The sequence below is a fragment of the Malania oleifera genome, chromosome 4 (genome assembly GCF_029873635.1).
Source record: "Malania oleifera isolate guangnan ecotype guangnan chromosome 4, ASM2987363v1, whole genome shotgun sequence".
Lineage (NCBI taxonomy): Eukaryota > Viridiplantae > Streptophyta > Magnoliopsida > Santalales > Ximeniaceae > Malania > Malania oleifera.
This window is the reverse complement of record NC_080420.1, coordinates 44,687,420-44,715,225: the sequence shown is the minus strand read 5'-3', so window position 1 is coordinate 44,715,225 and position 27,806 is coordinate 44,687,420. Positions and strand designations below refer to the sequence as shown.

At 35.7% G+C, this 27,806-nt stretch overlaps 1 protein-coding gene across 1 annotated transcript in view; it reads left to right on the top strand.

The window, feature by feature from the left end:
• Nucleotides 1-842: 842 nt before the first annotated feature.
• LOC131154374 (anaphase-promoting complex subunit 4) overlaps nt 843-27,806 on the top strand; it is a 108,322-nt gene continuing 81,358 nt past the window's right edge. The window contains exons 1-6 of the mRNA XM_058107091.1: nt 843-1,160; nt 1,287-1,398; nt 2,178-2,269; nt 5,517-5,591; nt 22,398-22,637; nt 25,219-25,299. Of these exons, the coding sequence (XP_057963074.1) occupies nt 1,092-1,160; nt 1,287-1,398; nt 2,178-2,269; nt 5,517-5,591; nt 22,398-22,637; nt 25,219-25,299 (669 nt within the window). The 5' untranslated portion in view covers nt 843-1,091. The remainder of the gene's footprint in view (nt 1,161-1,286; nt 1,399-2,177; nt 2,270-5,516; nt 5,592-22,397; nt 22,638-25,218; nt 25,300-27,806) is intronic.

Below are 27,806 nucleotides of genomic sequence, written 5' to 3'. Positions count from 1 at the left end.
AATCATATATCATTTGCAAACACACTTCAATTAGTTCATTATTTCCGTGTTAAACTTTTCTATTGCTCTTCAATCTTAGTGTGATACATTACTTTGAGAGAGTTATGTGAGGATTTCATTGTATCAAATATCAGCTCATTCAAGGAACATTGTATTTGTAAATTATTTTCTTTCATTTTGTTGTAAAAGGGTTTTAGGTGAACCTAGAGTTTTTGATGAACCGAATTGCAGGGGTTTTTGGTGAACCTTACTGAAAGGCTCTTAGTGAGTGAAAGAGATTTGTTTCCGTAGTGTAAAAGCTTCTCTGCCGGTGAAGAAGTTGTGTTAACGGATTGTGGAAACCTTGAGCGTGACTCAAGGCATGGATGTAGTGGCCAAACAACGTTAACATTAGTGTTAAGCTTTTATTTCCTTCTCTCTTATTTATATCTTGTACATTATTTATATTTTATATATTATGATATTATCATTTGAATCTTGTAAAGATTTTATATTTTATAGAGAAAAGTAAAAATACCCAAAAGTATCTATTCACCCCCTCTAGACTTGACTATAGGGCCAAAAGATATAAAAATAAGATTGGAAAAATAAATTAACGAAATGTAAAAGCCAAGGTTTTGCAAATAATTTCTAATTATTACTATTAAACTAAGATGAAACTCCCGATCATCAAAACAATTAGCAAAAAAAAATAAATAAATTTAATAATGCATGCTATCACCAGCTACAAAAGGGATATCCAAATAGAAAATAACATCTCATTCTCATCCATTATTTTTTACTATTGTAACCTTATTATCCCACAATTTTTAACTTAGAGTGTGAAGGATCCCTTTGTGTAAGACCCAAATCCCGCCTTCATCCTCGGCAAGCTCCGTACCGTAGGACCTGACATTTCTTCACTGCCACTTCCCTCACTTCACTCATCTTCCCGCCGCTCCACCTTCTACATTGCAAAAGATTTTGCTGTTCATTGTAATCGCTTGCTAGGTTTCAGAACGTTGTTCACTTCGTCACCATCATCATCATCATCATCGCCACACCTTAACGTAGTAACTGGTCCGCTACTGTAGGCTTTCAGAGTCGTAGCCATGGAAACCGATGAGTTCCAACGAGTGCTCCCGTTTCAGCTTCAGTTCGACAAACCAGTCGCTTCACAGGTTCTCCTCTCTTCTTCCAGCTCCTCTGCCCCTCTTATCTCTCTCCCGTCAACACAGACACTTCCACACACAGTCGTGATGTTTATATCCTTTTCTTTTCTATCCGTTCATCATTTCTATTGGCAGATTAAGATTGCTGAGTGGAATCCGGAGAAGGATTTGTTGGCTATGGTTACGGAGGATTCGAAGATTCTGCTGCATCGATTCAATTGGCAGAGGCTATGGACGATATCTCCTGGTGCTTCCCCTTCTTTCTTTCTTGTTCGTTTGATTGTTTGTTTGAGAATGTTCAACTCGTTTCTTGGATTATATTATATCACAAATCAACATTTCTACCGATTCCAGTTGGGCATGTTTGGTGCTGTCCCCTAGGTTTTTGACTGCATGATGGCTGCTACAAACTCTATTTGTAGAATTTAATCAACTTATTTGTGAAAACTTTAAACTGTTTGCAGTTATCTTTTTCAAATTTATTTCACTGTTTTCCTCTTATTTCCGTTTGTTGTAAATTCTGACAAGTTGACGACAATTGTGTGTTTTTTTTTTTAGTTTAGTGTTGATTTTATTGTATGTATGCTCGTTACAAACTGGCAGGAAATACGCAGAGGGCCAGAGGCCTCCCAACTTGGAATTGGTCATTTGCCGTTTTTGATGCTTTGAATTTATCTTCTATGCCATTACTGAGTAACCCAATGCCAGTCTCTTTAGTTGGGTTCTGAGAGGTGTGGTTTGGGAATGGTCTTAACCTTTAAAATTTTTGTATGAAGTGGTTCTGAAGTCTTAAAGCTGCATGCATGCTTGACACACTGGAACTTCTATCATTACACCAAAAAATATTGCTAATTAATTGAGAAAGAAGACATTTATAATTCAAAAACTGGCTAAATCTGGGTAAGCTCTAAATTTTAAATGAAGTGCTGTTCACATATTATTTTTTATTTCTTGATTTGTTAGTTCTTTGAGGGATTTCAAACTTGGGTATGAACCCTTTGTCATGGATTTCTGGATTTTCTGCAGGGAGATGCATAACGTCATTATGCTGGCGCCCAGATGGTAAAGCATTAGCAGTTGGCCTTGAAGATGGGACAGTGTCATTGCATGATGTTGAAGTTAGTAGCCTTTTGTTAAGAGTTCTTAGCTATATTTATTTGTTTTTCTTGAGTTCAGCAAGACTATGTGGGAATGTTGTTGAAAGACTGGAAATATAAAATTTATATTTTAATCTAGTGCATAATTTCCTACCTTTTTAAATTTTTCTTTCACCTTTCCAAGTAATAAAAACTCGCAGTTTAAATAATTTTGTCATAAAAAATGTTTCACAGGGCATGGTTTAGTCATCAACGGATATAATACATGCTACATAACCTTTATGCTATTAAATCATTTTTTTAGTGTTAATGCTATAATTATGCTGTTGAAAGTACCAGGTGTAGTTTGTACACACGTAAAGTGATTTGAAATTAATAGCAGAGTTATTTTTATCAAACTAATATTAAAAAAATTGGACTGAATTAATTGTTTTAGCAGAGCAAAAAAAGTTAGCAAATTGGTGATTCTTCCCTTTAGAGAGAGAGAGAGAGAGAGAGAGAGAGAGAGGATCAAGTTGTGGTCGGAGATAGATTCTAGGTTGAGGTAGTTAATAAGGTTTAAATCTCTTTTGACTTCATTTTTTTTATCCTTAAGAATTTAAATGTTTAACGTCTCTGAGGTAGAGAATGCATGGTTTTAACATAAACCTCTTTATGTTCTCTAACAATAAGGGCCCCTATCTTATTAAGATTTTGTAGAAAGGACCTCATCTTATAATTAGAGCAATACCCTCCTTGAGAATAGATGTTGGGGCGGTTAAGCCTTCAGCTAAAAAAATACTGAAAATTGCATGTACAATATGAAAGGTTGCTCAAGGTACTTGGGCTTCAATCAATTGCTCATTATTGTCTAATGCAATTCATTAACAATCCGAACCTTTTTTCCCTTTGCCTGCACTCTTTACCAAAACCAAATATGGAGTCTTTGCCTCCTTGTTTTGATGACTACAGGGGAGACAAGTAACTGCAGTCCTCAACTTTTAGCAAGCCAAATGTTTGACTTGAGCCTAGTGGCCTGCTTTGCTGAGAGAAAAGAAAGAAGGACAAAACAAATAGCAAAAAGCAGTTGTTCCAAATAGTAATTCCTGGAGTTGAACACAACACTTACTTCAGCCAGTTCTTTCATTAGTCTCTTAGCCAACAATATGAATTTATTATTACTTTTAAGATGGCAAAATGTATCCTGTCACTTAAAGATCTCTACCCACATGCAGAGTGTATGTGCAGTTTCTGGTATTTTTTGAGTTGAAATGGCACTTTGCTTTGACAGCTATTGTTAAAGAAAAAAATTGCTCCAGTTAGAAGATAAGGTCCTCCTTGTTAATGCAAAATCCCAACAAGTTGAGGAGAGTTATTATCAAAAGAACAATTTTTTAATACTTGTAGATTGATGACAGTTAAATCACTGTAGACTCACAATTTTCCCTAAAAAATAACCTAGATTTACACGTTTGAAGTTATAAATGTTTATATTTGATGAATTGTTTTTCTCATTTCGATAGCTGGACCATAGTTACTATGATCTCTGCACCCCCCTGAATTCATGATCCGGATCACATGTACATTCACGGTAAGTTTGCCATATGGATCATTTCACCAAAAGTGGCAACCCAAATCTACATAACTTTCAAATGTAAAATCAGGTGAAAAGAAACAAAGTTATAAATTTGACCTTATTTCTTGCTTTTGCATGGAAAACAATAAATATATATATATCTAAAAAGAAGATGGGGAAAGTGAGTTTTGGAAGTCTTGAAAGGATGATTCATGCAATTTGTGCCCTTGGCCTGAGGGTGTTGGTTTCTCTGTGAGTCGCATGCAACATCTGATTGTGAACTTTTTGGAGTCATTGTTGCTGTAGGGAATTGAATAACATGCCATGGAAACTGATGGAAAAAAACTAAGGTTGTGACTTTGTGCGAGCAAAAGGTGGAGTGGGGTGCAAAAAAAGAAAAAAAATGACTGGAAAAAAAACCATGGGAGAATACAGATTATTTGTGTATATTTATTGAAGATTGCATTATTTTCTGGCCTCTTGGAGAAAAAGTCTGGTACCTACTTGGTTTAGTTGCTGTCCTTGGGTTTGGTTTAAGCTCAATCACTCCTTGAGGTTTTTTATTTTTATTTTTATAAACTATTTAATATGTTGATTGATTTATCTAAATAAAAAACTCAACAGCTTTTTTGATTTAATAGTCAATGTTGTGAGTGAAGAATTACACTTTAATTTGACAAAAAGGAAAAATGTTTTTAACAAGTTATTTTGAAGAATGATAATAATGATTTGGGAATACAGATTACTGATTGTTGATATATATTTTTTGAGAATTGGTAATGCATTAGGGAAGTAAATCTGGTAGCTGCTTTGTTTAGTTGTTTTCATTGGGTTCAGTTAAGGGCCTTAAGGCTCAATCAGTGCTGGAGTTATTTTTGAAAACTATGTAATATGATTTATTTATATAAAAAACTGATTTACTCTTTTTTGACTTGATAGTCAGTGTTTTGAGTATAACAAAATTATATTTGATTTGATGAGAAGGAAAAAAAATATTACTGACAAGTTAATTTAACAAGAATAATGACTTATCAAAGTATAATAACAAAGCATAAAAATTAAATTCTGAAAAGAAAAAAACTCTAATTCATTCGTTGCTTCCTTAATATGGCTCCTTCATGTGTTACTGCAATCTGAAATAGTATATTGACTAAGTGACCAAATTAAGTGTTTCAAAGCGTGCCATGACCCAAAATAGCATACCTACCGCGTAGCCCCCTTGTGCTTGTACCTAATTGACCAGCATAACCCGTCTTGTATCAATGCCATGGGTCCATGACCAAAACATACCATGTTTTAGGTTATTTATGAGCTGGACATTGCATGGGTAACATGTTGTCAGCTTCATAGCTTTGATATTTATAATTATATAATATAATTTTTAATGAATGTTGGGTACTGTTGTAGTATCAATTTGAAATTTTTGTGTTTGTTAGTTCTCTTTTTGCATCAATATATGACTTGCCATTAAGTTGGAATACTTTCTTGTTTTGCTTCTCCATATGGCATGATTCCTTTCGATTACCTGTATAAATGTATGATTTATATGATGGACCTACAGATGATCAGCAAGTAAACATATTTATTTTTGTGTAGTTGTGTGTATTTGCTTTCTTCATTCTATTCATATGGAAGCAAAACTAAAAGTAACTAATTATTTTGTGTTTCTGTTGTTTTCCTCCCTTTGTCTTCCATGTCTTTTATATGATGCAGAATGGAAAGTTGTTGCGAAGCATGAAATCCCATATTGTGGCTATAGTGTGTCTTAACTGGGAGGAGGATGGACAGGTAATAAAGTAAACATAATTTTTCGCAGATGCTTTATGCTTGTGTTAAGGATTGTTTGTTTGCTCCTATTAACCTCTTAATGGACTGGTTCACTGTTTGGGTGAAAATTAAGTGAACTGGTCATTGTTTGGGAAAATCACTGAATTGGAAGCCTCTTATTAATTCTAACTTTATCGTATTGCATACTGAATCAGTAGCTACTACATGCTCTACTTTTCCCTCCCTGCTACTCTTCTCTTTCCATGTGCTGTTATGCTACAAATGGCTCCTCCTATGTGATTCGTTTCCCATAGAGATATAAGAACCCGAAGCAAAAGGCAATTTCTTTTCTGCTGACTGCAGTGATCCTGATGGGGATGGGCAATTTTCATTCACTCGACTTGATAATTTTCGTTCTCTCCAGCTATGAAAGTTTCCTTCTCTGTTGGCAATTTCTCTCTATCGAAACACTGGTTGGGATGAATGCTAGTGCTTGTGGGGTTGCCGATATCTTAAGAAGCACTGACACTGACACTGACACATGACACAAACAAGACATTACAGAGATTTGACGATATTAATAACTTTAGAAAAACTATGATATGACATGGCAGTACACCTCAATTAATTAATTTAAAAACATGTAATTATACTAGCATTTTCCTTTTGGATGTAATGTCACAACATCTATTAATTCTTAACTTTCTATATAAAATATCTATAAATATATAATTCATACCCATTATACAAATAAAATTTCAGTTGTGTGCTCTTATATTTAATATTACGTATTCATAGTTTGATGGAATTACCATGAGAGCATGGAAGTCTATGAGGTTTCTGGGATTCCATTTGTACAAACAATAATAAACACAGAGGCATTTGGGCAACCAAATGTTGTGAACTCAAACGGTGTTGATCTTCGAATAAGGCTCTATGGAGCCAAATCAACATGATCGAATATAGAGTGGTTAAATTTATTAGAGAACTGTTCTGATGTGTCTGAGATGTGTCCAAAAATGGATCTAACTGTTTCCAAGAAGCATTAAAAAATAAGACTTTTTATTTTATTTTATTTTATTTTTATTTTTGGACAAGAGCTAGATAAAAATCCTAGAGCATTGGTGTTAAATGCGCAGGGGATGTCAACACCCAAGCGGTTTTGAAGTGTTGCTGCTTCCTACCTGGTACCCACTGTCATCCCCTTCTTAATTTTTTTTTTTTCAATTTGTATTTGTTTGGGTATAACACTGGGGGTTGGGTGAACTGGGTGTGATTAAAATTTGCCATGCAACATGTTAACAGTGAAATGAGCAAGCAATCAGTTATATATCAACACAAACAAGCAAAAGTGGCTTTTGACACATTTGAGTTTCCCTTATTTTTTTTTTTTGGATGGTGGGTAATCCTTGGGCTGGTCAGGTTTTGGGGTCCAATAGTGGCAAATGTGTCTAAGCATATACATTTGTGTAAGGGAGCTTTATTTCCTTTGGGTGGGCGTACCACTGTTACTTAGGCTCGCCTTTTTGCTATCCCTCTTTATTTTTTGTCTAATTTTAGAATTCCAATAGAGGTACCTATTAAAATTGAGAGGATCTTTAGAGATTTCCTTTGCTTAGGATTGGGTAGAAGAGGGAGATGGGGGTTGGAGGGATGAGGGATCACCTTGTCAGTTGGGAGGTTGTTTATAGAGCGAGGAAGGACCTTGTTTTGGGTCTTGTTATGTGGTTGTCTAAAAACAAGGCTTTAATTGGTAAATGGCTTTGGTAGTTTTGCTTGGAGGTGGGCTCCGTATGGCTTTAAGTAATTAAGAGTAAGTATGGCTTGCAGGTTTAATGGGTGGGATGCAAATTTGGGGGATCAGCTTTTTTAGAGTTCTTGGGTGTATATTTCACAGATATACTCTCTATTTGTTTTAGTGAATGGTTCTCATATTTGTTATTGGGAAGATAATTGGGTGAGAGATTTGGTGCTTTTCATATCTTTTCCTTGATTCTATTGTCTTCCCTTGGTGCATTTGGTGTCATTTCTTCTTTCTCAATTTCACATGAGCAAAGCTTCTCTTGGGATTTACAGTTTCGTTAGGATGATAGGGAGGTGGAGGAGATTTATTCTTTGTTGTTGTTGTTGGAGGGCTATCCTCTTTCCAATAGTGGTCAGAATGAGACATCTCATATTGCTCCTCATGAGAACCAGAATGAGAGATATCATTCTACTTCTCTTGACTGAATGAGATACCACATATAATTGGCGGAGCACAATAATGGTTTTGTAATCATCAAAATCAACCTTGGGGTACCATTCTAAATGTTTTCTCATTTTTTGAGATGACAAAAAAGAGGAGAAAATTTTTACAGATAAATAAGCAAGCTCTCCCTCAATTTAACAATCACAACTTTAATCAAGGTATTCAAACATTGGTAGGAAAGCAACTCATAGCTAAGAAGATAATATTTGACCATTTAATTAACACAATCAAGGCCAAAGATATAGTCAAAAGTTGAATATCTAGTCTGAAGCATCAAAATAATAACCATATTCTAAATTATCATCGATACAAAATAACAACCATATTTATCATATAATAGGTTTTTCTTCATATATTCCCTCCACCACCCGTACAGAAATTGGAAAAAAGGAGGGGGGGGGGGATAAAGGATGCTTGATGCTTGGTGTTCATGGAACCACCTTTTCTTGTTTGTTTGGAGAGTTCGCCCTCATTCTTTGGAGGCCTTCATTTGATTTGTTTCAGAGGTTTTGGGAAGCAAAAAAATGCAAATTTGAAGGCCTTCTAATCTATAGTAGATCATGTGTGTTAATCTTGATCAATGTCGCTGTCTAGATGAAAGTCCGAACTTTGAAAGGAACCTTAGCCTTCCAAATGATGTTTGGAGTCACAGTTCTAAAATTCTTTTTCTTAAAATGCTTTTGTCGCTTCAACAACTTCACAACATCGGAAAGTTGTTTCTTTTGCAAAGTTAGAACTGGAGGAGAGAAGAAGAGAAAAGGAGAAGAAGAAAGAAAGAGGGAAAATTAGCCGGTAGTTTTGTGGAGTATATGTTTAGCTTTGGGTCTGTCTCTTACATATTAATAATAATAAAAAAAACTAAAGGGCAAAAGTACCCCCATTCATACAGCCTAATTACTAAAAATAACATATTCTCTTCCAATGCGCTCTCTCAAGAGGTTTACAAATATCACCACCTAATTGCTACTTGTTACAACAATTAGATAAGGTGAGCTTTTAAAGGCTCCGTGAAAACATCGCCTAACTGGTCCAATTCACAAAAGAGAGTCCTCACGACCTTCTTCAGCATGGCATCCCTGACAACAATCAACTTCAATATGCTTTGTCCTCTTATGTATAAATGTCAACTTGATTATGACAAAACATATCTATTGGCTTTGTTACCAAGAATCCCATCTCTAGATAACATACTTTGTCCACATAAGCTTACTCATAGCATGACCGTAGCTGAGTTTTTTCTGCTTCAGCGCTAGATCTTGCTACAGTAGTTTTTTAGCTCTTCCAGGTGGAGCTAGTCCAATTTGCATTAGTGTATCTCATGATCTCACAGTTTCTATTACATTTATATGTCAAACCTTTGCAAGAGCCTTTGAGATACAGAAAAATCCTACAAGCAGCATCCCAGTGTAGTTGTTTAGGATTTTCCATAAATTCACTCACCACCCCAGCAACAAAAGATATGTCTAGTGACAGTAAAGTAGATCAATTTACCATTACTATATCAATGTTTGTCTTCATAACCCGGCCCAACATCCCTAGACAACTTTGCATTGGGATCCATATGAGTGTCAACTCATTTAGCTCCCTTTATATCATTTTCCTTAGCGATTCTAAGGTATATTTTGCTCGTATGGATGCAACTTTTTCTCGCACCATACAATTTCAATATCAAGAAAGTAACATAAAGCACCCACATCCTTGATTTGAAAATTTGCTTAAAGCCATTGCTTGAAATCTGCAATCCTACTGTTATCACTGTTATTGATGATAATATCATCAACATAAGCAACTAGAAGTACCACACTTATCTCCTTTTTGTGGGCAAGGACTGAATGATCATAGTAGCTCCAGATAAAGCAAAATTTAGAGACTGCTGTACTAAATTTGTCAAACCAGGCTCGAGGAGATTGCTTAAGACCATAAATGGCCTTGTGCAACCTATATACGTTACCATCCTTCCCCTGAGCTAGGAGCTTGTTCCATTTATGCCTCATCCTGTAAATCTCCGTACAAAGAATGCTTTCTTTCTGCATAAGGGCTAATCAAAATTAATTGCCACTGAGATCAATACATGAACAAAATTTAGTCGGGCAACAGGAGAGAAGATTTTAAAATTATCAGTACCATATGTTTGGGCACACCCTGCGTCGATAGAGCCGAAAGATAATTGATAGTGTAGACCATAGTTACCTAGGCACTGCACTTCCTTGAACTGCGAATATGTATTGATTCGTGAGTCAATAGTGACCCAGATCGGTAAAGGTTAGGATTCAAATTCCCAAAAGTATTGCCCAGAGTTGTTAACCATTTTTAAATTAAAAATCATATGAAAACATTTACACATTTCATAATCATATGAAAATATTACTGTTGCTTGAAGCTTGCCATGGAGTGAGAGAACTGAGCTTCCTGTGGCTATGAAGACTGCGATATAAGAGGGAAGAAGGCTTCTGCTGCTGCAAAGTGTAAGATGAGGGAGAATATAGGGCTTCTTGCTGCTGTGAAGCTTGCAATGGTGAATGGATTCAAATGGGCATAGAGAAAGATATTTGAGCCACCAAGGAGAGAGAGAGATGTTTGAGTGACTGGGAGAGAGAGAGAGAGAGAGCTCTTTGAGTGACTGAGAATTTTATGGGAGTATAATTGGTAATTTTTCCATCCTAAGTAAACAATTCAAAATGTACTGTGATCTGACATAGCATATTGACTAATCGACCTATATTAGTAGCTCATGTGTACCACAATCCGAAATGGCATACGGACTAAGGGGGCGTTTGATATTTAGCATTCATTGTTGAATGTTGAATGCAATTCTGAATTTATGAACTAGGTTTTTGATATAACTGGAGCTAGTCGTTTAAGAGCATAACTGTTTGGTAAATAAGAGAATTTTTGGAAATCAAAATAGTTTTTTAATTATTACAGAAAAATAATAAATAAATAAACATGAAACTAGTTAAAAATATTTTCTTTTAGTACAGATTTTATAAAAAATAATGATAGGGATGCTTTAATGGATATTTCTTTAAAAGGGAAATCCATATAGAACTTGCCTTCCTTCTTTTATTTTATTTTTTATTTTTTCTCTTTTATTTTAATTAAATATTTTAGATGGAGCATGTAGGGTGATTGGCAGATTTTTTTTTTTTTGGTTGGAAGGGGGGAATCAAAGAATCTGACATTAGATTTTGGGACCCAAATCACCATACCGTTATTCTACAGAATCAAAGAAGAAGGGAGAGCACAATTTGTCAAGAAAGCCAAGGATACTAAAAAAAACAAGAAAAGGTACAAAAACATAAACAAGACAAATGTAGAGAGAGGAGAGGAGAATGATGGTTGTGGACGGGACTTTGCGTGGAGATGTGGCTATGCATGGAGAAAAGAGGAGAGGAGATGAGGATTTTGTGAGTAATTTAGTGTTTTTTAGGGGGGGTAAATGTGTCCAAATGTGGGTTAAAAGACAGTGATGGCTGAATCAGCTTTTGTGGATGTGCTAGTTTGGTTAGAGCCTATTCAGAGGTTAAAAAAACATTAATAGTTGATTGAATATTGGACCATTTAGAGCCTAGCCTCTATTTAAGAGCTATTAAGTGCAAACAACACCCCCTAGGCCTCTGCTCCCAAGAACTGCATACTTGGGCTGCAGAAAAGCTGCGCTGACCTCAGACCAAGCTTTAATATACTTGCTCAAGCTTGTTTATCATGCAAATGAACGAGCTCATGAGCACTTATGGAGCCAGCTACTAAGATGATCACTAATTGTTTGGTTCTTTGGAACCTCTCATTTTGAGAGATGAGACATTTTGTTAGGCAAAAGAGGTGAAAAATGTTCCTTACTAGTACTGCTTTAGAGTGTTTTTTTGCTCCATTTAATTAGCCTATTGGCTTTGAGCATTAGTCTTATTACTAAATTCAGGTTATGGAGTCTGAGATAAATAATCCTATGCACAAACAATGTGTACTTTTAAGGCCACTACAGTTCTATCAAGCTTAATTCGACCTTATTAAACAAGCCCATAAATGATTCTAATTCAAGCATATAAAACGAACCCAAACCAAGCCATAATTGAGTCGCTCACAAGCTGAAATGAGTCTAGCCATTCGTATTCAGGCTCAGCTCATTTTATTAAATGAGTCACAAAATTGGGCTTGGGAATCACTTGTTTATATAATGAACAAACTTGAATGAGCTCGTACTGAGCGGAGCTTTCGAGCTGCTCATGAGGGGTTTGGTTTGTTTGCAGGCCTACTTCTTAAGTAGTGCACCCCATTCTTGTATTGATGCCACAACCCGAAACTCGCACTTTAGGTAACTATGGTGTAGATCGATGGCACCTAATCAACTCCTTACTAAGTTTGGCCAAATATTATGTCTCTTAAGTGTTCAAGGCATCCATGTCCACATGGGTCCATGCTTCCATCTTGGGTTGGCAAGCGCTTGAACATGTGATGTAGGGATATAAACAAAGGAACCCAAACCAAGCCATAATTGAGCCGCTCACAAGCTGAAACGAGTCTAGCCATTCGTATTCAGGCTCAGCTCATTTATTAAATGAGCCACAAAATTGGGCTTGGGAATCACTTGTTTATATAATGAACAAACTTGAATGAGCTCATACTGAGCGGAGCTTTCGAGCTGCTCATGAGGGGTTTGGTTTGTCTGCAGGCCTACTTCTTAAGTAGTGCACCCCATTCTTGTATTGATGCCACAACCCGAAACTTGCATTCTGGGTAACTATGGTGTAGATCGATGGCACCTAACCAACTCCTTACTAAGTTTGGCCAAATATTATGTCTCTTAAGTGTTCAAGGCATCCATGCCCCCATGAGTCCATGCTTCCATCTTGGGTTGGCAAGCGCTTGAACATGTGATGTAGGGATATAAACAAAGGAAATATAATAGGCAAACACATAGGACTAGGAAGGTGAAGGAATGGAATACAATGAGTAGTTGGGTAAGCAATGAAAGAATGTTGAGCACACCTAGTACTTCTTTATTGAGCAATGGGCAAATCCAAGTCATACTTGGATGGATTTCTAGAACCAGAAGTCAAAACAGTGATGGGTAGAAGAGGCAGTTGCATGGTGGTTGGGGTGTTTGTGCATGCTTTTTGTCGTTCATAAATCTTTAAATTAGTTCTTTGGGTTAGTAATTGACATATTTGGAAGAAAATTTCTCAAGAGGGATAAGGGAAGGAGCAGGATAAGCAGCAGATTGGAGGGGGGGGCATAAATCGTTGAATGAACTCAATAGATTGGAGGGGGGGGCATAAACGTTAAATGGACTCATTAGATTCATCCAAGGAGTACCTGACACTAGAAAAATAATGTGTCCCTAAAAACGCGACACCGACAGTAACATATTTCCTGCGAGTGTAGGGGTCATAACATCTATATTCTCTCTAAGTTCTCAAGTACTTGGCAAAAACAAATTTAATGAGTGGAGAACTTTTCCTAATGAGTATGTGGAGCATGAACCAAACTTATGCACCTAGAGACATAAGGCATGAAAGAGAACATTGATGATTCTGGGTACACAATGGAGAAAGGAATTTGCCCCCTTAGGGAATCCTAGTAGAAATGGCTATTAGCTCAAAAGATTTTATGAACATGCATATAAAGGAGTAGAGATCATGCTATGTCAAATAAATGTCTATTTTTTTTGTTCAACTGCTGTGTTTTGTTGACAGGTATACACATATGATGTTCGATGAATAATCCCTTTGGCCAAGCAAAAAGATAGAATCTCAATAAAATTGGCTCGTGCGAATGGGTCTCTCTGTCTCTCCTGAAACAACTCTCTCATCCTCACTCAAAATCAGCCATGGCTGCACGAATAACAGATGCTAAGGCGCTCGGTGTAGATCGAAGGTAAATCCTTCGATATGGGTTTGGAAGAGGGGGGGGGGGGGGATCCTTTTTTTGTGCGTGTTGAGAACAATATCTCTTGAAGTTGATCGGTTAGACTCTCAAAGGAGATAGCTTTTTGGGTTGTTGATGCAATATCCACCCTTATTCGGTTGGGTATGGGATCCAGAAATGCTTATGAGGGAAGTCATCTGTGTTGGTCGGCGATTAGGTGGATGGGGGTGGGGAGGTTTTTGGAGCTAGGGTTGAGGGAGAAAGGGAATAACTTTTCGATTTTTATTCTTGGAGGTGTAAAAGGTAATGGATGGCGAATATTTGAGATGAGTTCTTTGAGTTCATGAAGGAGTTTCCTCTTGTTCTTAAAGAAGCTAGTGGAACAAGTTCGTCACATACCAGGTTGTGGAGTAAGGTGGTGTTGGAAGGTAAATCAGGAGAAGGCAATGTAAGCCATTTGAAAAAAGATTATTTGTGTTTTCAGTGTGGGGGAGATCTGCAATTGAAGGGTTTTGGAGTAACGACTCTAGATAACTTAACATCATGTCTTGAAGGAGAACATCCAAAAGGTGAAAATGCATAGGGCTTCGGTGGTTGTTGTGAGCGTTGTAGAACCAGTCGGCTAGGGTTGTTGCTGTCGAGGAAGACAGGGGCATGAAGGCTGGGCTAGGTCTGTTGGTCCTTATCTTGGACTTGGGCTAGGTATGTGAGAAAGGTGTTTCTTCTTTCTTATTAAAATTGGGCCATTTAATAGAACAAACTCAAGGTTTAATTAACAATTCTTTGGGCCTTTTCTTTGGGTCCTAAAGAGTGTTCTTCTCAACAAGGGTTTTCTTAGTCGGGTTTTGCTTCTAAGAATGCCCATTGTGAGGGTATGGGTGACCAGGCTCATCTTATATCTGATACCATTAGTGATCAGGTCCATTCCCCTAGTCAAAATTCAAGGAAGCTAGAAAAGGGAGATGGGAGCAGTCAGATAATTGTTAACAGAATCCAAGGCTTCTCACCAATTATATGAAGTGTGTTATTAGGAAGACTTTAGCTTGGTTCTGAAAATCGTTTGGGAAGAAAATGATGATATATATAGAAGAGTTAGTTTGGTTGTTGATTTTGCTTTTGTAGAAGGGTTAGAGGTTGGTATACCGTATATCCAAGAACAATTGGAAAAAAGAAGCCGGTTTGAGTACAAAATTTGATTCTTTAGGTTTTAAATCTGAAAAATTCAAGGGACCAAAGGTGTATGCTCGTTGGAAGGCTGCTCTTATGGGTGTAGAAATGAAGAAAATATATCATGCGAAAGGAGAGGTGTTTTGGTGAGATAAGGTGAAAGATTTTAAGGATAGATTTTGTAGGCGATTTAAGTATTGTGGAAGATGCATTTGCTAAGATGAAAGATGTAGGAAGTAGTAGAACTAGAAAATAAAATGAGGCAAAGAAACAGGGAGATTTTTCAAATAATGACAGTGATGACATTAGTGAGTTTGAGAGTGGTGGGGCTTTGTTGTTGGATGAGATTTGAGAACAATATGGTTATTTTTCTGAATCCTATGATGAATTTGAGGACCTTTCAAATGTTTATCTAGCGCTGTTGGAAGGATTGGGTGGGGTTCCTATTTTTGATAATAGGGGGTTGGAGAACAAAATGTAGTGCAATGATGGTATTTTACCTACACTAGAGGTGGTGCTTTCTAGGAAGGATTTAGAAGCCTAAGAGATATTGGATAAATTGGATTTGAGAATGAGTGATGCTGGAGGAACGAGTGCGAATTTTATGAGGGGTAAATTCAAAGCGAAGAAAGGTCAAAGGGAGCTAGAGGGAGCTAGCAAATTTGAGATACTCGGTGAATTACGGTGGGAAGGGTTTGAAAAGGGGTTTCCTTGTTAATTGTTCTTTCTGGTTATTGTTTGTTTGCTTTATTTTTTATTTCTTTTCTTTTTTGCTTTTTCTGTTTTTTATTTTATTTTTAGGTGGATTTCTTCTCCCATCATTTTGTAACTTCTCGCTCTTGATCTGATATACCTTCTTTTATTGTCTAAGAGAAAAAGATAGAAGCTTATTTTTAACAAATTCAATTGTATGATCAAATTGACAATTTTGAATACCAATGCGAAACCAAATTTTTATTTTGTAGTAGAATTGAGTAAATATATTAAAAAATTTCAGGTTTGTCTTTTAACAAATAGATCCATGTCATATGCAAAAAAATCATCCAGACACAAAATATGAATAGCAAGTGAAATTCTTGACTCTATGTGGGCCCCAAATATCCGAATGAATTAGAGAAAATGATGATTTACTATGAGACTCAACTCTAGGTGACAAAGATGCAAAATGAGAAGTAGACTTGAAGATGGGGAAAACTTGTTAATGTTTTTGAGGTTGATGACTCAAATAAGTGGCTCACTTATCCAAAACACCGAGAGTAGAAACTGAGGAAGCCGTATGACAAGAACTGGATACACTACGACCACCATCAACATAGTTCTTTCTCAAGCACTCCACCAATTCTCTTTTTGTATGAACATCCTAAATAACAAAATGGGTAATGGGAGCTTCAAGGGGGTGTGTTTTTCAGATATTCAGCGTGACTTACATTCCTTGTTGAGCGTGCTGATTTTTCTGGGTTGTTTTTTGTACTTTTGAGTCTTTTTCTTTTTGCTTCTTCTGGGTTAACCTAGAGTTTGTTAAGGAGATGTCTTATTCTCCTGTTTGTTCATTCTTAATCTATCGATGAATTTCTTTTGCTATAAAAAAAAACAGAATGGGAAGGAAATAATGTCACAAAACAGTCTAATAACAGGTTCAAGGGAAATTTAAGCACATATAACACAAGAGGAAAGAGGAATAGAAGGAAATGAAAGAATATTGCCACAACCAGAAACTAGTATACGCAAGAGTAACCTTAGGGTGTAAAGTACTGGGGTTCGAGGATTGAAACAAATTAGGACTATTTGTCATATGGGAGGAGGCATTAGAATCAATAACCCAAGGTGAGGAGGATGAAGAGGCAAAAAGATAGGCTCTACTTGAATGAGCCACAGTAGAAGGAAAAATTTGGAGTTGTTGAAACATGCAAACAAGGTTGTTATACTCCTCTGAAGACATAGTTGATGATGTAATCAACTCCTAAGTGGAGTGGCTAGGTGCACTTGAAGTGTCACCCTTGACAAGAGACCTATTGGCCCAAGTTGATTTCTTAAGGAGATTTTGACAGCGATCAATAGTATGATTATCCTTGCCACAATATGTGCAAATGTGATGATTGCCATGATGAAATCCTCATCCTAATACACTACTGCTGCCACAATTGCCATCCAAACCTTGTCCTCGTCCTCCGAAACTTCCCTACCATACACCATGGAACCTCATTTTTGACACTCCTAGTCAATTCATTCATCACTAAAGCAAAAAGATAAGGGGTCAAAGTAGATCCTTAAAGTACATCTATTGTGATTGGAAATTCTCTAATTGCTTCACTTATAGTCCTAATACTAGTCCTCACTTCATCAGACATATCCTTGATGACATCCGTATACCTTCTACATGTACCCTTTTTATCTAAATCCACCATAGAACTTCCCTAGGTACCCTATCATACTTTCTCTGAGTCAATAAATACCATATGCAAGTCCCTCTTCTTTTCTCTAAACTTTTCTGTTAATCTTCTTAAAATATATATAGATTCTGTAGTAAATCTCTCAAGCATAAAACCAAATTGATTTTTTGAGACCATTTCTAACCTTAATCTATGTTCAAATACCCTTTCCCATAGTTTCATTGTATGCCTCATAAGTAAGGTCTTAAATTTCGATTTCGGCTCAAATTTCGAAGCTCCAAAAGTACGGAAATTTCAACGGAAATTTCGATTTCGATGTCAATTTCGATTTCGATTTGAAAAAATAATGGAAACTAGTAGTAAAGCATGGAATTCTTTGTGAAACTTTAGAAATGGTTAACAAACATAAAAATATAAGTTTTAAAATTAAAATATTACAAATTAAATACATCTATGTTTTGTATGAGGTGGAAAAGTTGTAAAATAGTATGTGTATCAAATATGTTTGTAAGATAATGTACATTAAACATATTCAGTTAATGCAAATGAAATTCATAAATCATTTAAATATTATTTATTATACAAATATTGATAATTTAGACATGAATGCTTAAATAAAATATTGCTATAAGTTTATTTTTTCATATAATTTCAAAAGCACTTGTGATAACCTTTTGTTTCAATAAAATAAATTAAAAGAGAAATTTCACTTCACTCTCGAGGTTGTTTTGATAAATTTCGAATGATTCGTTGAGATTTCGACGGAAATTATGCAAGACAGAAATCGACTGCCATTTCGATTTCGAAGGTGACGGAAATCGGAAATTTCGATGGAAATTTCGACAGTTTCGTGGAAATTTAAGACCATGCTTATAAGTTTAATTTCACGGTAGTTATTACAATTTTGAATATCTCCTTTATTTTTGTATATAGTTTTTCTCTATTTGTTTGACATTTTCTTAGTTTTTATAATTGTGTTAAATGACTTTGTTAACCATATAATTCTATTGTCACCTAGGCATGTTCAAATTTCAATTGGGATGTTATCTAGTCCTATAGCTTTTCCATTTTCATTTTTTTAGTGCAAACTTAACTTTGTTAATTCTAATTTTGCAAATGAACCTCATATTTTTAGCCTTTTCCTCATTTGTCAATTCTAAGTTTAAGCCTTCCACTTGGTTTTTATTAAATAGCTTACTAAAGTAACTTTGTCATATTTCTTTTATGTCTTCTTCCTTAACCAAGACAACATATTCCTCAATGTCTCTTTTCCTTCGTTTGTATTTATTCTACCATACAAATAAATAAATAATCTATGTTTAGCTTCAGCAATGACCTTTTTTTGCATCTTTTTTCACCTCTTTATATTTTTCAATTCCACATTTCTACATTTTTGTCATGTTTTATACCAAATTGTTTTTGTCTTTACAATTTTTTGGACATCTTGATCCCACCATCAACCACAAAGTTTCTTTGACATTTGAGAATCTTCCTCTTGATTCACCTCAAATCTCTTTTGCTATCTTTTTAATAGAGCTAACTATCCTACTTTAAAGAGTGTTTGTGTCTACATCGTCCTCTATAGTCCACTCTAGGGGTGAGCAAAATTCGGTGAAAACCGAATTAACCGAATTAACCGGCCGAAATTGGTCGGTTCGGTTCGGGTAAAAATCCCGGTTCGGTCGGTTCGGTTATAATTCCACAAAATTTCGGTTAATCGGTTTCGGTTCGGTTAAGGGTAAAAAAATTTCGGTTAACCGAATTAACCGAATTACTAATTAATTAGATTTTAAATATAATTTATGAATATAAATTTTGCTTATGCAAGTGCATGAAGGAGTTTAATTAACATATTTCGATTCTTTGTTTTACGGTAAAATATTATTTTCATTAATAAAATTAATAAATAAGGTATTTAATTAAGTTAGATTTGGTTTTAAAAAAAATTTATAATTGTATTATATTTCTAACAATTAATTTTAAATGATTTCGGTTAAAATCGGTTAACCGAATTACCCGAATGGGCAATTCGGTCGGGGTCGGTTCAGTTTCCATCGTCAATTCGGTCGGTTCGGTTAATGGTTTTATTTAACCGAATTTTTCGGTTAATTCGGTTAATTACCCGAATTTAACCGAACCGACCGTTTGCTCACCCCTAGTCCACTCACCATCTTTGATAATTTTATTTTTAAATTTTATTATATTTTCTTCCTTTAGGTTCCGCCACTAGTTCTCTTGCACTAATTTATTTTATTCTCTCTTTCATTTTGTAATACATATATCTAATAGTAAAACTTTATGTTGTATGGTTAAGCTTTCTCTTGGGATAACTTTACATTCTTTATACGATAAACGATCTACCCTCCTAGTGAAGAAAAAATCTTTGACTTTTATTTTGTCCACTTTTGAAGGTTATTAAGTGTTCTTCTATCTTCTTAAACCAAGTATTCATTGTAACAAAATCATATGACATGACGAATTCCAAGATCATATCCCTAGACTCGTTTTTATCTCCATATCCATATCCTCCATGTATCCTCTCATAATTTTTTTTATCCCTTCCAACGTGTCCATTCAGATCTACTCCTATGAATATTTTATTACGCCTTGATATCCCTTATATAATACTATCCATATCTTCCAAAAATTGTCTCTTAAAAGTTTTCTACGAGGCTTATTTTGAAGAGCATAGGCACTAACAACATTTATTATCTCTTGGCCTAGGACCATTTTGATTTTTATAATTCTATCCCCTACTCTTTTGACATCTGCTACGCTATCTTTTAATTTTTTGTCCACAATAATTCCTACTCCATTCTTATGTTTTTCTTTTCTAGTGCACCAAAGTTTGAATCTTGATTTTTCAATTTCTGTAGCTTTTCCCCTCACCCACTTATTTTCTCGAAGGCAAATTAGATTTTTCTCTTAATCATTATGTCCACAATTTCCATGATTTTACCTATAAGTGTCTTTATATTCCAAGTTGCTAATCTACTCCTAGCCTCTTGAACTAACTTTTTTTTACTGGCCCACATCCAGAATGATGCGGGAACTCTCGCATATTTGACACCATATTCGGGTGCTGACATAGTGCATCGCTTTGAGGTGACGACCTAGCCAACCCTTGCTCACTTTTCACTACACCCGGGTCGTATAAGTGCAATGTGTTGCTCGTAGGGGATACCCGAGCGAATAATCTATAAGGATTCATATCACAGTGATTTGACAAGTTTTATGGTGGCTGTCAGCTATCTAATGCAACCTTCCTTTAAATTCCTGGTGGGAAGGGGTAGTAATCTCCAGTTTTGGAAAGATCCTTGGTTGGGGAGTGTAGTTTTGTCCACCTATTTTCCATGCCTAGTTCGCTTGAGCTTAGGGCAGGATGGTTCCATTTATTCTTTTGTTGAGGTGGTCCTTTGCCTTCTTGGGATTTTCATTTTCGTAGGTCATTGAACAATAGGGAGATGGTTGAGCTATCCTCTTTGCTTGTCTTGTTGAATAACTATTGTTTTTCTTATAGGAGGATAGTTGGTCTTGGTTTTTGGATCCTTTGGGGTTTATTCTTGCAAATCTTTTTGTGATTTTTTGAATAGATCTAATTCATCTTTTCTTCTTTATAGATCCATTATAGAAGGTTAAATTCCTCTTCGAAATCAAGGCTTTTTTCTGGTTGGTTGTGCTTGATAGAAGTAATACCAATAGCTTACTGAAGGTCAGGAGACCTTTAAAGGCTCTATTTCTAGACGTCTGTGTTCTGCATCTCATCTGCTTATACATTATGCTTGGAGGGTGTGGAATAAGTTATTTGGTGTTTTAGGGGAATGTTGGGTGAGTTCAGAGGCAGTGGAGGACTTCTTGGCAGTTTCTTTTGTGGGTTTTGGCTAGAAAAATGAATGGGCAGTGCTCTGGAAATGTGCTTTCTTTAGGGTATTTTGGGGGGTTATGGATGGAGCATATTGCACATATTTTTCTGGAGAAGCCATCACATTTGCTGGTTTGGGAAAAGATACATTATTTTGCTTCTCTTTGGTGTGTGGGGCAGGGGAATTTTAGGAGGACGAGCTTTTCTGATATTCAGTGCGATTGGAGTTATGTGTTGGATTGTTAGTTTGTGCTGGTTTTATTTCTTTTAGTTTTCATTTTTTTTCTATGTTTTTTATCTGGATTTTCCAGGCTTTGTTAAGGAGATGTCTTATTCTCCTGGCTGTATATTCTTAATCTATTAATGAAATTATTCGTAATGTTTTAAAACACGAGGGCGTAAAGCAAGGCCTTTTAACCCTCAAAAGGCGAGGTGTAAGCCTTAAGGCATTGGGACGTAAGCCTTTTGAGAATTTGTTTTTTAGGATAAAAATTTTAAATAAATTACATATATTTAAAATAAAGTAAAAATTAAGAAAATCACAAATATAATGTAAAAAATAAAAACTAGACATACTTTGCAAAATACTAGTTGACCATTCAAAAATTGCTAACTTGAATACATGACATAAATCATGACAAGTGATAGCTGTACCATGACAAAGTTCAAACTATTTTCATGATGTAAGATACAACTCTTAGTTATTTTGAAAGGGTTGAGGTTCAAGAGTTTTAGAAATAAACTCATATTATGACATTTATTTTATACAAACATGTGGTTAAACTTTTCTAACCAATTTTAACTTGAGAATCACATACTCAAAATGTGTAAGCCTCAACTAAAAAGGCGCAAAAGGCGTAATCCTCAGCATATAATGCATTAGCATTTTTCGAATTTAGTATTTTAGATTGAGCCTCAAGGCGTTTTAAGCATGCCTTGCGTTGAGGCAACGCCTTGAGGCGAGCCTCAATTGAACCTTTTAAAACACTGATTATTTGTTTACTATATAAAAAAAACTTGAATTGTTAAATGTTCAGTTCTTCAATCAAGCTCTGAATTTGATTCAAGAATTCAGAACTTTATTCTGTATTTGATACCTAACATTTAATGTTATCAAACACGCCTTGGATAATCTCATGGCTTTGTCGTTTTTCTTATCTTCTATTAGATGCTGCTTCAGAACTAGTTTCCTTCTGCTTTAAGCTTTAATGCATTTTGTTGCAGTTTTCTTATCATGAAGTTATTATTATTATTTTCTTTATGAAACCCTACAATCCTTTTTTAATTGATTTCAGGATGGCTGCAGTAACATATCAACTTATGAAGACCGCACCACTCGTTTCTTTCCTCCTGCACCTAGAATTCCACGAATGCCTGGATTTGTGTCTAGTGATGCTGGATTTATAGATGAAAATGAAGATACATTTCGAGAATTCTCAACTTCTTCACACCAACGTTTTAACATATTATGTAGTGGAGATAAAGATGGTAGCGTATGTTTCAGTATATTTGGGATTTTCCCAGTTGCAAAAGTAGTAAGTACAATTACTTCAGAAAGACTATTGATGTGAATTATTTTTTCTATTTTGATATGTAAGGTAGTATATATAAAAGGGGCACTGAGGGGTAGCAAACCCAAAGTTCACATTATTTGATTTATTGGCCACTTAGTGAAAACTAAACCAATTTCTAATTGTACCTGAACACTGAACTGATTGCAAATTGCTCCTTGAAATACTGAAGCCTGAGGTTATATGGTATAGAATTGCTGGTGTTCTCGAATATGGGTTTGATTCTGTAGGGATAGATCAAATTTGTTAGCTTGAGAATGCATTTTGAGCTTGGGAAGTATTTCATTGAATAATGTCCATCATCTAAAAGAATTTTACGTTGGGCTTTAAGTAGATTTTATGAAATGACAAGAGACGAAATGTTAGGAACTCAAATGTGCTATAATAGATGTATAAATTATTTTCTTTCATAAATGAATTATTCATAATGCTAAAATTTCTTCATATCGTGATGGAGAGCATGTGCTGTATGACAGATGACTTTTGCAACTTTGAAAAGTGACTTACTAAAGGTTCTAGGGAGCAGAAAGAGAATGGGAAATATACAAGCCAGATACGAAGCCTAGTGGCACCAGTGCTGGAGAGAGGATTTTTTTCTTTTGATAATAAAAGAGTTTCATTGATAGAACAGGAATGTACAAGAAGGAGAGAGTAAAGCATCTCCTCTCAAAACTCTGTGTTTCCCAGGAAAAATAAAAAAAAGACAAACCAAAAAGAACATTAGAAACAACCCGAAAAAATCAGTGGGCCCTATCATTTCAACGAGGTAAGCCAATCGCGCTGAACGTCCGAAAAGTGCAACCCCCTGAAGTTCCCATTACCCACACACTAGAGAAAAGCCAAATGTTGAATCTTCTCCCAAACCAGTGAAAGAGAACTTCTTCGCACTAAAAATGCGTGCGTTTCGTTCATCAACAAACCCCAATAAATCAGCAAATAAGGCACCATTCCATGACTCCTTACCCTCCTTTTTCCTTCCAAAACCAGCAAAATGAATTTCCAAAAACTCTTCCACGGTCTTTGGACCGACCAAGAATTATGCAAAATAATTAAATAGCTTGTTCCAAATCTTCCAGGCGAAATCACAATGTAAGAAAAGATGCGAAGCAGTTTCAGAGCAATTCAAACAAAGCACACATATGTCTGGAGATAGAGCCTTTAACAGTCTTCTAATCTGTAACAAGTTATTGATGTTGATCCAATTAAGCACAACCAGCCAGATAAAAGCTTTGATTTAGAGGGAACATTGGCCTTCCAGATGGTTCTATACAGAAGAAAAGAAAAATAAGAGCTAGTCAACAATTCACAAAAAGATTTGCAGGAATAGAACCCCAAGGGATCCAAGGAGCAAGAATGACTATTAGCTTCCAATGAGACACAGCAATTATTCGGCAAGACTAACAAGGAGGATAGCTCCTCCATCTCCGTGTCATTTAAGGGTCTCCTAAGGTGAAAATCCCAAGAAGGTAAAGGACCGCCAGGCTCCACAATGAAAGAAGAAATAAATCCATCCTGTCCTGAGCTTAAGAGAAATAGGTAAGGAAAAGAGGTGGACAAAACAACATTCCCCATTCGTAGCTCTTTCCAAAAGCAAATATTGTAGCCCCTACCCAATAAAATTTAGTGTCAGGAATCACTTTTGAGAAAATACAATTCATGGGTAACTATTGGGAGTACTATTCGCTGCTCATTTATAGGAATACAAATTGCTCAAAAAATCTCTAACTGCAACTCAAACAGTCAAACCTTCATTGGCTGTTAGCACTACTAAGGTTATAGCTGAAGACACCAATTTCAAACTCTAGGACTGAATAATGAATGCCCAATGTAGAAATAAAATACATTAACCAAAGTGGGGAAGGCTGGAAGCTCCAAATAGTTGACCAAAGTCATTCAATACAAAATCTAAAATGAATTTGTTATGTTCTAGGTTTTGGTTACAAATCTTGAGTGAGTCCATTTTGTGTAATTGGGTTAAATGCTGTCCATATTTTATAGGATACATAAGTTCAAGGTGATATGATGATTATAAGAGTTTTTTGGGGTCATTTCAGTTCTTGAGATTGTAACTGTTAAGTTATTAAGTACCTGCATACCATATAAAATTATTTTTGGGGGCTTAATTAATAAAGGAAAAAAGTGAGATTAAAGGAATAAATGTAAAATGAAAAATGAGAGGAAAAATACTTGCAGATAGTCACTATAATAGCCTCATGTCATGTTTGTGCAATGTGTGCATCATGTGGTGTTATGACTTGACACTATTTACCCCTAGAGCTGTTACTTTTTATTTCTTAGACACTTGTGATCTGATATAAATACTTGTTTGTAATAGGTGTATTCTTTAGATACCTGTTTGAAAGTATCTCTTTAATTTTATTTTCCCTAAACACAGTAATTATATTTTGTGCGCCTCTGACCTTTTATTTTTTAGTATATTTACTCACCAGTTAATGTTAAATTTTTTTTCAACATTCGACAAGCTACTTAAAAACTCTTTTCCTTTCAATGCAAATTTTATCATGTCTCTGGCGTAATGAACCAGAATATACACGAGTTTTCGGTTTGTATTCCAAATATGGACAACCAAGCTGTTTATCAGCTCCGGAATGCTTCTATTTGCAAGGTATGCTCACCTTTATGTTCGGGAATGCTTCTATGTGTAAGGTATGCTCACCTTTATGTTCATCGCCTTTTAGAAGCTATTGAATGTGTTAAAAAACAAATTTTTTGGGTTCTTTCTTTCATCTCTATTTGCTACTATGGTATCATTGTTAGTATTTTGGATTGTTTCCAAGTTTCTTTGATTGAGCTTGGGTGAAATCAACTCATCAAGGTTGTTTAGATTGGGAGGAGAACAGTAATAAAAGATGGAGAGCAGCAACTGCTTTTAAGGACTTTGTTTTTAGAATCTACAGCAGTGAGATTGGCAGGCAATGTTGTTTTGATTGTACTTCTACCTTTGTTCTTATCTTTACTTCATATGAGGATTTTGTACATTCTTTCTTCTTTAATGAATTCTCTTCTTTTTTTATTTTATCCCCTCCTCCCTCACTTCCCCTTCCCTCCCCACTCCCCCCCACGCAAAAAAAAAAAAAAAAAAAAAAAAAAATGGAGTGTACCCTGCATAATCAATTCTTCTTGCCTGAGTTGGAGTAGGTCAAATATGGATTATAATCTTTCTAATCACACTTAATCTTATGACATCCCTTCTTAAGGGCAAATGGCAAATGAGTATCGCTCCTCTTGCTCTAACTTGATTTTTAGCTACTTATTTTCACTTGACAAGTCAATTGAAAAATCACTACTATCTCTGCATCGGCTTTAATCAGAGAGCTGCAATCTTACATCTGTACAGATTCCCAAACCATAAAATTCTTCTTGACTTTGTTGTACTTTAGTTTTTTTTCAAAAAATTTTCGTTCTATTCTTTATCCACTTCACCATCCAATGCCCACAAGGCTGTCTTCACTTGGGTAGTGAATCTAGTTGTGCATCTCAAATCTGAAAATTGATTATTGAGTTGTCTTCAAAAAATATGCCCCCCCCTTCATATAACCATATTTGTTGATGTTCCTTTTTGAAGAGAAGGCTGTAGATGTTGGGAAGTGGAATCTTCTGCTTATTATTATGGCTATCTTTATAGAAATCACCCAATTAAACCGATCCAGATGCACCTCAATGGAAGCTCAATATAAGTGGCTACTTCACTGTCAGCTCCTTCTACAAACAGCTTGAAAGCCCTGCTAAAGTCAGATCTGAAGATCTGATTTCCTTGTAAAGCCATTTGAAGAACTCTGGCTCCAACCAAAGTTGCTTTTATTTGCTTGGGAGGCAACTTTGGGGAGGATTCTCACTCTCAATAACCTTCAGAGAAGTAGTGTCACCTTTGTCAATAGGTGCTTTCTTTGCAAAGATGCTGAAACTGTGGACCACTTACTGTTCCTCTGCCCTTGGACTAGATCTGGCCACTGCTCTTTTGGGACATTGCTGAATCTGTGGGAAAGGAAGTCTGGGTTCGGAAGGGTATTTCTATGAATAGAGAAAGTGAAAAAAAGCCTTATCTTTGTTTCCTCTCACTACTTTCTGGATTTTGTGGAGAGAAAGAGATGCTATAGATTTTCAAGGAAAATCCACTTACCATAATTCTCAAGGATAGATGGCTTACGACTTTTTCAAGCTGCTTCAGTGAGCAGTACATGCTGGACACATTTAATTTTGATCTCTTGGATACACTGTCACATTGTTGATCCATCTTTCCCTCTCTTTTCTTGTTTGTAGATGGGAGGCACCCCATTGGTGCCCTTTTAATGAAATTTCTCTTTGCTGATAAAAAAAAGATTATTCCCATGCATAAGCTAGTACAAGCCTATAAAAGATAAGCACACTGATTTTCCTATAAGTTTCTTGATACGTTTAGGGGAACTCTATAAATGATAAGTACGTTGGTCTTCCTACAGGTTCTTAATACATTCAGGATCAGTTGAGTGGAGTTTTGTCACATATTTGGATTTCCTATTTGGTGCAGGAAGTGCACTTCTCTAGTTTACGAATGCATATATTATTCTTCTTGATTAAATTATATTGTTTTTCTTGTTAAATTAGGATAGTTGTGCTTGAAGGAATACGTTCTCTCTTTGTGGAGCAAATTCCTTCCATATCAAGTAATCTTTAGGCTACCTATAAATCAACATAGTTGTTTGTGCCATATTTATGAACCCCCCTTTCAGAGACATGGTTACCTAGAAAATTGCCAAAGAGAAAGGGTTAGTCTCACGCTTGAGCTTCGTTCGCCTAGGCGAGTGTCTCCTTAAACAAGCAAGCAAGTGTGAATATGGATCAAGCTATAAAGAATCTTTGTGAATCCTTGTATTAGTCGAGGTTCTTTTGTTCGGACCTTATTTGTTTACAAGGGTTCATGAGCCAAATGAAGGTGAGCATGGGAGTAGCCATAGATTGGGGCAAGTCATGAACCTCCCACGTTTAATACATCATTTGAGTTGCTTGCTGAGTTGACCTAGAAACCTACCAAATAAAGTTCATAGAAGAGAAAAAGAAATAATCAAAAGTCAATTGCTATATAGAGCCAAAATCAAGGATTCCATTTTTGTTAGGAATATTTGGCAGTTATGG